Source organism: Zingiber officinale, chromosome 8A (genome assembly GCF_018446385.1).
Source record: "Zingiber officinale cultivar Zhangliang chromosome 8A, Zo_v1.1, whole genome shotgun sequence".
NCBI classification, from domain to species: Eukaryota; Viridiplantae; Streptophyta; class Magnoliopsida; order Zingiberales; family Zingiberaceae; genus Zingiber; species Zingiber officinale.
The window spans coordinates 13,162,647-13,173,675 of NC_056000.1; the positions used below are offsets into that span (position 1 = coordinate 13,162,647).

Below are 11,029 nucleotides of genomic sequence, written 5' to 3' on the forward strand. Positions count from 1 at the left end.
TACAGGAGAGAGAAAGAGAGACAGAGAGAGAGCGACAATTCATTCATCCGTAAGTTTTTGCTTTTGCTTTGCAAGGCTTCAGGTTCCTTCACCCCGCGGGCAACCGCAACCGCCCAACCGAAGTTGTAGCCGCGTCCTACTCACACACTCACATGCCGGAGACACCGTCACTGTTCCCTAGAGCAGATAATTCGCCCTTCCTTTTTGTGTTTTCCTTTGAGTGATTTTACTGTAACAATTTTTTTTGGAAGCTGTGTATGTTTCCATTTGGTTTACTAAAATGAAGCCTCTTCTGACTCGGACTGTGGGATTCTCCATCGTCCAGACTACCAGTGGGATGAGTTCAATTGACTCAAATAATAAACGGGATGACAAGTAAATAAAAGTATATACCAATGAGAAGTGAGAAATGTTGCTCTATAAATCCTCTTCGCTTTCAATCTGCCAACCACTACACCCTCTTTTTCTGCTCTTTAGTAGTTGAGCTCTCTCTCTCTCTCTCTCTCTCTCTCTCTCTCCTTCCTGCCCTTTTCCTCCGCTTCCAATGCAATCCTCTTCCTCCTCACTCCATGACCCATGGCTGTCGTGATTGCAATGTGAATACAAGCAAGGAGATTTTAGTGGTGTGGTTCGTCTTCTTGGAATCATTAATTGCAATACATTGTGCGAGTCGAGAATGGCTTCCAGAGTGCAGCAGCAGCCGACAGGCGGCAATGAGGAGGGAGTGCGGCAGCGCGTGAATCGCTGCATGATGAAGCTGTCGGACCGCGACACCGAGGCAATGGCAGCATCCGAGCTCGACGCCATCGCTAAGGGGCTCACCGCCGACGCCTTTCCGCCTTTCCTCTCCGCCATCTCCGACGCTCGCCCCACCGACAAGACGCCGCTCCGTCGCCACTCCCTCCGGCTCCTCTCCCTGCTCTCCCATTCCCACCCTGCCTCTGCCGTCGCTCCACATCTCCCGCGCATGCTCGCCGCCGCCCTCCGCCGTCTGCGCGACCCGGACTCCTCTGTCCGCGCCGCTTGCGTTGATGCGTTCCGTTCCATGGCCGCAGCGCACCCGCCCGCCCTTGCTGCCGTTTTTCTCCGTCCTTTGGCTGACTCCCTCCTGCACGAGCAGGACCTGTGTGCGCAGATCTCTGCCGCGCTCTCCCTCGCCGCCGCCGTCGATGCCGCCACAGCCTCCACCTTGGACCCCGATCTCGCTCACCTCCTCCAGCGCCTCCTTCCTCGCTTGGTGAAACTCCTCCGAAGCAACGCGTTCAAGGCGAAAGCCGCGCTGCTCTCGCTTCTGGGCAGTATCGCCGGAGCCGGTGGCGCTGCGACTGCTCAGCTCGTCGCCCTGCTCGTCCCCTGCCTCGTGGAGTCCCTCGCCAGCGATGACTGGACTACGAGGAAGGCTGCCGCCGAGTCTCTATCCGTTCTTGCCCTCAGAGAGAAGGAATTACTGATTGGATTTAGGTCCTCCTGCATCACTTCTTTTGAATCAAGGAAGTTCGACAAGGTCTGATTTGGTACAGGATTAGCGTTAGATTTGAAACCCTTGATCTCTTTATTTTTCTAGGTTTTGATCTTCGATTCTTTGAAAAAAAAATGTAGGTGAAGATTGTGAGGGATTCCATGAATCGGATGCTGGATGTATGGAAGGACATTCCCGAGGCTCCTGAAAGCGAAATCAAGTCTCAGTCGCAGCAGGCGAATTCGTCCACCCGAGGTGATGAATCTACTCCATTTTTTTTCCCTCTGATTGTTCTCAAGAAATTTCAAAATTATATCAAACATGGGACTTATATCCATTTATATTCGAACAGAAACAACGGGAGATGGACGATTTACAACTTCGGCAGCCGCCCCTTCAATCCAATCGGCAAAAAGAGTTAATTCAATCAGATCACCTCCACCTGCCGCCTCACCAATTCCTACGTCCCGAAACAACGTCCCCTCAATTAGGAACAAGAAATTGCCCCCGCCTTTGTTTCGTAAGGCTGAACTGAAGCCCTCTAATTGGAGCGTAGAAATCCCGGTCACCGGTTCTCCAGTAGAAGTCGTCGATCACAAAAGGTTTCAGAAAGATCCGGAGCAAGGAGCACCAAAAAGCAGTGTCAAATCCAGGTTAGAAGCACGGCGGATGCTGTTTGAGGGAAAATCAGAACACGAAGGGAGTAATGTAGCTGGGCTAAAGTCAGCATCACATGCTCCTAATCAGGAGACTGCCCAGTTGGAACAAACCATGGAAGCTAGTATGAAAGAAGATGATCTAAATGCTGAACATAATGATAAGGATGGCAATCTGACTATGATAAAGATGCAGTTGATGCAAATAGAGAACCAGCAGTCCAATCTGTTAGAGCTTCTCCAGGTATAATTCCTTCCCGATGCAAAGTTGCTTTGGCTCCTTATATATGTTAATTGAATGTGATCGTCCCAGAATGCTATATCATCTGCTTGTCTGTTTATTTTTCACAAGTTATCTTTCTGCTCTTACATCTGTATGATAAACTTTGTTTCATCACTTAGTGCACAATCTACGCATTCCTCGCTGACAAAGATAATTATCATCTAGTTAGAAAGCATTATTTTGCTCGCTTCAAATCACTAGTGGCTTCTTGACTGATCACGTGGCGGCATGGGTGAGATGAGTTATCAAACAATACCGTATATTTTTGAAAAAAAAACTCGTGAGAAACCCTAGAGCTAAATGTTTGTGGGTTCTGTTGTTTCCCACTGACACACTGTGAGTGTTATGTATGCTATAGAGCAAATGGAAGTCATCTTCTCAGAAGCATGTTATAACATGGCAAATTTTCCCTTTATTTAGTTCCTTAGTGTACCTTTGGTTTGTCTCTAGTAAGTGAAGATCTATCTGGATAAGTTAATTCAACCAAGCTAATTCATTTATGAACTACTACTCGTACACAACACCGTGCAGGTTTGTGTTACTGTCCAATTTAAGGCGAACAAATTATCGCTTTAGTCAATTAGTCATTCTTTCTAGAATAAACATCCTAAAATAGATAAGAGTAACTTGCAATTTTGAGGAATCTATTCCATTGATCAATGAAGAATGTGTAACCAAATTATAATTCCAACTAGAAAACTCCACACTAATTTTCAAGATTTTCCAGGACTAATTAGATACTTTTCTTTGTAACTGATGTGATAATGTCTGACTATCTATGGATTTAAGGCTTCTACCACTCCGCTGCCACATATTATGAAGTATCTATACAAGGGCAAGGTAGCATTTAGTAAAGCCTAGAGGGATCCCTATCAAACTCAAAACGCCAACATTTCAGTAGGAATCTATGGGTATTCATATTCTAAGAATCCTCATTTGTAATGTGAGACTAAGAAATGTAGGTTTATCCTTTCTTCACTTCCTACTATCTTTAATAGCATTCTCTTTTTACTTTTAAATTATTGCATTTATATTTTTCTTCCCTTCTATTATTCCTCTCACTTTTTTCTTAGAATTAACCTTGATCTTTAATTTCATGCTTGTTGTTTCATATATTGTTTGCTTCAAGTTGAGTATCCATCGCACAAAAAAATCATCTGAGAAAGTAAGAGATCTAATTTGTATTCTTTTGTAGAAATTCATTGGAAACTCACAAAATGGCCTACATTCACTGGAAACAAGAGTGCATGGCCTTGAAATAGCATTGGATGAGATCTCCCAAAATTTAGCATTATCTTCCGGTAGGATGGCAAACAATGATCCTGCTTCAAGCGCTTGCTGCAGATTACCTGGTACCGAATTCCTAAGCCCGAAATTTTGGAGGAAGACCGAAGGCAGAAACTCCACCAGGTTATCTGTGTCAGAACTACAGAACTGCAACTACCGAGAAACTAGGAGTTCGTATAAATTGGATGAGTGGAGGCATGGAGTCCAGGGTGGCTTTGTTGTCAATCCCTTGGCAGAGATTAACCCTCAGTCAGTCGGGAGTTCAAAATCTATTCAAGTCAAAATGCTAACGAATATGACACGAGAGAATGAGATTACACTTGCTCATCCAAGCAAGTAGATGGATAAGCATCCTGAAACTATATGGGACGATATGGTATATACTACCTATCACGTTTGCATTTAAATGTTACTAATCCTCGGCGCTTAATTTCTATTACTGGTATCTTTTGTTTTAATTTTATTTTTTCAATTCAGGTGAGGAAATTGACATACATAATTTGGTAAGAACCTACAGAGCTAGGATGCAGGTGTTTAAATACCTACATATTACTCTAGCTCGGGATATCTGAAGACAAGATAGAGCAAATTACTTTCCGATAAGAGGAGCTCGAAAGAGAGCTGTTTATCTAGAATCGGATATTTTGTGGAACACTAATGTTCACCTTCATTTGGACGGTCCTTATTCTGACACCAGTGAATGTGATCAACACTTCCTGACAACCTGAAAGCCAACGTCCATGAGGTATTGTTTGTGCTGTCTAAAAGATATTATTGATGTGAATTGAACAGATGTAATCCGTTCTCCTTGCATGCTTAATGTTTTTCTGATGGTGATTAATAAAGCAACAAAGGATCGTCTTCCCAGTGTCGGTAAACTTGAATGCTACGCCTTGGCAACTTCTCCCTCATATCAATTTTCCCTATTTGTCCTCTCCGAAATTAGGTTTTGTTCGGCAGAAGTCCAGTAGCAAGAGCATGAATGTGGTCCAGTTAGGTTGGAGATAATTTGGCTTCAGCTCGAATTCAACGAACATTTAATTTTGGTTCGCTGAATCAAATTGTGGCCTAGTTTTATGTTTAAAATTTAATAAAATTGGGTGAAAAAAAAGAAGAAGATAAATTTAAATATTTCTTTTAATAATTGGATTAAGGTCAACTATTATTAACTGAATCAAAATCGGCAGGTGTCGTATTTTGAATAGACCGATCGATAATTCAAATGGTTAGATATTAAAATTAAGTAGTCGCCATGTTAATGATTAACGGTGGATGATTAAGCCTAAGAGTACGCAAACGGACTAGGACCGTCAGATAATTAAACTATACACTGGAATTGTCGGTTGCGATTAATTTTATAAATTTTGATTGCGGGTCTCGATGACCCGGTCAGGCAACGAACCGCGAAAAACAGCTAACTGCTCCCTCCATTATCTTTAAAATGGAGGCTGTTCTTTGCCTTTTAAGCCTTCGTCTTCTCAAGCAGGATTTTTCGTCGTCGTCATCATCAAGCTGTTCCAATTACAAAGCTTTCTATCGAGATTTAAGACATAACAAAAACGAAGTAAAGCGTGATGCCGATCTCCTCTTCCATCTCCGGCATAATGGTGATTGCTACCGGGACCTTGGTGCTTGGTGCCGTCACCGGTATATTCCACATACTCTTCTCGTTTTGGTTGCCGATCCTCTTAGGCATCGCCGAAAGCATTACTAGCGATGCCGAGACGGCTGCGGCAATTACCATCAAAGCGGTTCTAGTGATTCCATTTGTTATGTGCATGTCGGTAGTAATCGCATCTGCTGTTGTTCTACTGAGAACGAGAGTTTCTGCTTCTGAATCGGAAATTATCTCCCTTGTTGTGGTTCTCCCGGAAGAGGAAGAGATGATAACCGTAGTCATAGAATGAAACGTTAAGTCAATGATTTTGTAATTAAATAGGTTTTGATATTTGATTTTAACAATGTGTATGGATCTATGCCTTTACCTTTTGTAAAAAGAAGTGAACTTTCATAAAGATTTTGGTCTCAGCGAGAACACTAAGGACAGATAACATAAGTAAACATTACAGAGAGCAATTTATGGTAAACTAGAGACATGAATTGAAAGGAAAGAAAACATCAAACCATTGACTACCATGTTCCATGTACGAATCAAACATCAAACTCCTCTCGCTCGCGCCGATATTGTCTTCCGGGAACCAAGTCGATAATTCATTGCCAGCCTCCGCCGGCGCCTTCTCCCTCTCGACCACCGGCGCCGGCCGGACTGACCTTTCCTCTGCTTTGTAGCGGTGGTCGACGACCTGCACATGCTGGTTCCTCACCTGCTCCATCCGCTCCCGCACCAGCTTCACCTTCGTCTCCACCATCCACGCTAGGCTTGTGACAGCCTCGAACTCTGCCTCGGCCAAGCCGGCGACCGCGCCGCCGCTTCTGCCGGCGAGACCCCTGCGCATGAGCAGCGCCGTCTCGAGATCCAGGTTCTCGCGCTCTTGCTTCCGGTGCTGCTCCCGGAGCTTGGCCGCGCGCTGCCTGAGGAACGCCTCCTGGTTCATCATCTTCTTGCTCTGCTCCATCTCCGGCAGGCTCTTGAAGCGCGCGAGCACGCGGGTGGCCTCGGCCACTGACGGCCAGACCTCCGGATGCGGCTCCTGCGGCGCGTACACGATCACGCACGCCTTGACGTCGCAGAGGGTGGCCAGCTCGCTCGCCTTCTTCATCAGCCCTTTCCTTCTCTTCTTGAACGTCGCCCGCCTCGTGGAGTCGTTGGTGATCCACGCGAGTTTCAACTTCTTCCGCGCCATGGTCGTAGCTGGAGGAAGCGTGGAATCCATCGCCGCTTTTATAGAGCCAACGCGTTGGATTTGGGAGCATTATTTTAGATTGGATCGGATGTCAATGGATTTTGATCAGGAATTAAAGGAATCCAGCTACGAGAGGATCGTGATTTTTAATTTCGATCATAAACGAGGGCTTTCACTGCGGGATTGCAAATTTAATGGATTGATTCATGTGGCTTGATGAATTGTTTATCGTATTTGATCTTGATGTGAGTCGACGACTCAGGCTCTTGCCAGTTGCCAGGGGGATTGCAAATTTAATTAAAATTAATGTTGATTGCCTGGTGAATCTTGTTCTAATTAACCTCTCCAGATATTCAAATTTGTGCTGCAAAAGGTTTAGGCTTGTCAAACAAATGGAAGTACCCACGGAGACGGATGAAATAAAAGTTCAAAGAAAAAGTAAATATGATTCCATATATATTTAAATTCAAGAAAAAAATTAAAAGTATATGAACTAACTAAAAATATAGATTCTAAAGTTAATGGTAGGATTATTTTTTAATCCACCGTGCAAATTCAATTGATGTATTACACGAATTATTTATCTATTTATAGAATTGAAATGAAAGACCTTTGATATGGGCGAACACACTAGGTATGATCTGACAGACAAAGTAAAAGTGAGATGACGGTCCAAATCAAGATAAGATGGCGATCAATGGCTATTCGTAATAAGGTTTGGTTCTTCGTCCAGTGCTAAGGCCCTCGGTACAAGGACGACCGGCCAACAAGGTACTCCAATAAGGTCGATCGGACCAAAGGGGCATATATCGCTCCCTACCTATAGTAAGGTGGCTAGTATGTACCCGATCAACCATTATCTGTCTGGGTTCAAAAGAGTCCCAAACGACTACAAGGCCGACCGGGTGTAATATTCATACAAGACCCAAGGACCTAGCATCCCGCTCTAGGTGCCTAGTATACAATGGGATAATCCGGCAACTGGACAAACATAGGGGTCTTTATTATTCATTCTCCCGCCTTCTTGTATATGGGTGATCAGATAAACAACTGACTTATCTTCGCCAAGTAAACATACAATGCAAATCTCAGAAGGAACTTGATTGAATTTCCAAAGCTCAAATATCACTTCAAGGGCAAGCCTCCCAATACAAGAATGATCAACTAAAAGTACCAATCGGGCCTTTTGAGAACTCAGTTATCCATTCTTCATAAACAAATATCCTTGCATATTGTTGGTTGGTTTTAAGAACCATTCAAACCTAGGGGACTTAACTTCCAATTACTTCATAATCAAATCTCTAATATTATACAACATATATCCAAGCGATATTAAGGGTCGGTCGTCTTACCATACTCAATATTATGTTCTTATATGTACACTCAATCGGCTAACTGTCCGGCTAGGATACTTTTGGGGATCACATTGCTAGAGAATCGTAATAACTTATCAGAGAATAACAACCACTTGTCAGATAATATTTTTCTGTTATTACATGGTGATATGGGTTGTGACGAGTGGATTTAAAAAGTGACATGACGGCCAAAGTAAAGATGGTGTGGTGGTCACAGTTGAGAAGGGACAACATCCCTCATCCAGCTTTGATTAATCGCTTGCCACTAGGGTTCTCAGAGTTAATCCGATCGAGTTATAAGTCAGTCGGCTAGACAAGGGCGGCTAGCCCTTAAGCTGATCGGACCTGAGGAGTTCGGTGCCTTAAGGATGGTCACACCTTAGGGCGACCAAGATTAAGGATGGTCGGTCTTACATGTTGGTGCAGTGGAGGCCGGCAAGAGGGGAGTGAATTGCTGAAAACACAAAATAAAAATACCCTCCTCGGATTTCAACTTAGAAAAACAATAGTAAAATAATAACAATTAAAATAACAGAAGTAAAAAAGAAACTCAGCAATTAATCTGGTTACAACCAAGGAGGTTGTTAATCCAGGGCGATGAAAAAGCGCACTAGAAGAATCTCCTTTGCTCAAGGCGGAGAAGCCTTTTACACACTAACGGCTCAGAACTATTGCTAGGAATTAAGTACAGAGTTGATTGTCATAGTTGTTATCGAATTCCTAGCTCCGGGGGCCTTTACACTCAGACACAGGGATCAAACACAGCAGGACCTAACCAATTTGGTTGATCACATCAAAACTACCACGGGGCCCAACAATGTCCCCTTTTTTGATGTGCATCAACCCAAGTTCAAGTTAGGGTAAAAATAGACATAAAAAGTAATTTAAAAAAAAATACTAAACTAACATATTTAAGCATAATTTTGCAATAAATAAAATTGCAACACATTTTCAAAAAAAAAAATAGTTAAAATTTTCATTTTCCTAATTCCCCCTTAACTTGTAATTTTCTCTCCCCCTTTGATCACAGCAAAAATGGGGTCATAATTAGAGGGAACCTTTTTTTTAAAAAAAAATTCTAAGTTAATAGACTTTTTGAATTTTTAAAAATTCTAAGGATTTAAAAAAAAATTCCAAAATGTTTGATTAAACTTTCAAAACATTATTTAATTCTAATTTTTAAATGATTTTTCAGAAAGTTAATTAAACCTTTCATTTCAGTATTTCAGCTTCCAGGTCGTGGCGAGGCACAATTTACTGTTTAATTTTCTTCTCTGAAAGCGCTAAGTCTAATATTTCAACTAAGATCAAATATTATGATTTTTAAATTTCCATTTTAACTTCTCATAAATTCTTAATTCATAATTTTTTAGAATTATGGCAACAATTATTGAGCATGCAAAAAATTGTACATTTTCTATTGTTAGTTTGTCAAAATCTTTTAATTGACAAATTGTGTCTTTTAACTCAATATTCTTTAATAGTTTTTCAGTTTTTAATTTAATATATTCTTTCGACGAAATAGTTTGTAATTCACGAAAACCTTTCGGCAATATTTCAATTGAAGCAATTAATTTGCCAAGAGGTGGAGACCATACCTAACTTACCTTGTCGGCGGTTGATTCTCCCCTTGTCGAGTTGTTTTCGTCTTCTGATGTTTCTCTCCCTTCATCGATGCTCATTTGTGATGAGCATTCTAGGTCTTCAAGTTGGAGTTCGGTTACTGGTTCTGTCTCGGCACTTACCTCAGTTTCGGACTCTTCTGACTGAGTTTGACTCCTCCTAGCACCTCACGCCGCCCTCTCCTCGTCAGCGTTGGTCGCCGATCGCTCCTCTCCTCTCCTCTTCGACCCAGGCAGCCGCTGGCAGAGACCCGCCTAGTCTAGCAGCCGCCGCCGACACTTCTAGTCGGCACTGCCACCTTCCGGTGCCACCTCTGGCGATAGCCACCGGTCGACTCACGGCCTTCATGATTTGTATGATGCCTTGTATGTTGTGTGCCGGCCATCGAGCCGATGAGTTATTGGTATTATCCGGCCTGCGTGCCATGTGCCGGCCTACGAGCCGCTATCATATCCCGCCTGCGAGCCGTCTCATGGGATCCTTGCTGCATTAGATCCTATGTCGTCACACGATGACTCGATCAGCACCACGACCAGCTCGCTCATTCATCCGAGGGCGCCCCCCTGGGCCAGGGTACGTTCCTTCTTGCTAGCTGCGTCTTCCGCTCGACTTCCTGTGTTCCTAAGCTCCTGCACACTTAGACACAGGGAGCAAACACAGCAGGACCTAACCAACTTGGTTGATCACATCAAAACTACCACGGGGTCCAACATTACATATCGGCTAGAGTGACCGACTCACTTCCCAATAGACCAGTCATAGCCTCATAGGTATGGTCAAGGAAAAAACTAAACTCCTTACTTCGTGTGAGTTTCTCTGTATATGCTCGGGCGATCTTGATTGTTGGTTGCCTCTAATGGGCTTCCATGTGGCAATATGTCTGCCAAACATAGCCCAACTTAATATATATTGACCAAATCTCTCAAAGCGTAGTGGCGTTTCTCTAGGTAGCTCATTATATGCTCGGTCGGGTAAAAGGTTGATCGGGCTCACAACTTTTATCCTTATACTACTACTCGGACGGAATTCCAACAAACCATAGATTATTAGAGGGATCTTTAGAAAGTCCGAGACACTGTATTATTTCTCTAACGGATTTCCAGCATAATTAAGATATTATATTATTCTCTGAATAAATGTCTCAAGACTGTGTAGAATATAACCGAATGACTTAATACCAAGATAAATATAAAGGCAGTAGGCCTCATAGGCCTGCCAGGATACATGTAATATGATACACTACAAAGTAGAATATACAAAATGCAATCGAACAACCTAATAGAAGTGGTCGGCTCAAATACCGGCTGAGATATATTTATCAAACAACATTCTAACAACCTATCATAATAACAACTTTATGTCAGATAATATTATTCTGGAAATTTCTTCAGGGCTATCGTGTATCCCATCAGCATACCAATTATAACAGCATATTTCTTTGGTAACCTCGGTAATAACAGAAGTTATAAACGATAAAAGAGATATAGATGTGGATAAAAGAAAATTTCCTCGATAATTATGGTACATTACCTAACAAACTCTGACACACTTTGTCATCTCAT

The 11,029-nt window shown here is 42.7% G+C and overlaps 2 protein-coding genes across 2 annotated transcripts; one reads left to right on the plus strand and one right to left on the minus strand.

Annotated features, from left to right (window-relative positions):
• Positions 1 to 426: 426 nt before the first annotated feature.
• On the plus strand, positions 427 to 4,538 carry LOC122012561 (TORTIFOLIA1-like protein 3). The gene is made up of 5 exons (XM_042569139.1): positions 427 to 1,504; positions 1,600 to 1,714; positions 1,812 to 2,359; positions 3,594 to 4,061; positions 4,163 to 4,538. The coding sequence occupies exons 1-4, from the start codon at positions 677 to 679 to the stop codon at positions 4,023 to 4,025; spliced, it is 1,923 nt and encodes a 640-aa protein (XP_042425073.1). The 5' UTR covers positions 427 to 676; the 3' UTR covers positions 4,026 to 4,061; positions 4,163 to 4,538.
• A 1,225-nt stretch (positions 4,539 to 5,763) lies between these two features.
• On the minus strand, positions 5,764 to 6,489 carry LOC122012386 (agamous-like MADS-box protein AGL80). Its single transcript, XM_042568901.1, has one exon. It carries the CDS (start codon positions 6,487 to 6,489, stop codon positions 5,773 to 5,775), a length of 717 nt encoding a protein of 238 aa, XP_042424835.1. The 3' UTR covers positions 5,764 to 5,772.
• Between the last annotated feature and the right edge of the window lie 4,540 nt (positions 6,490 to 11,029).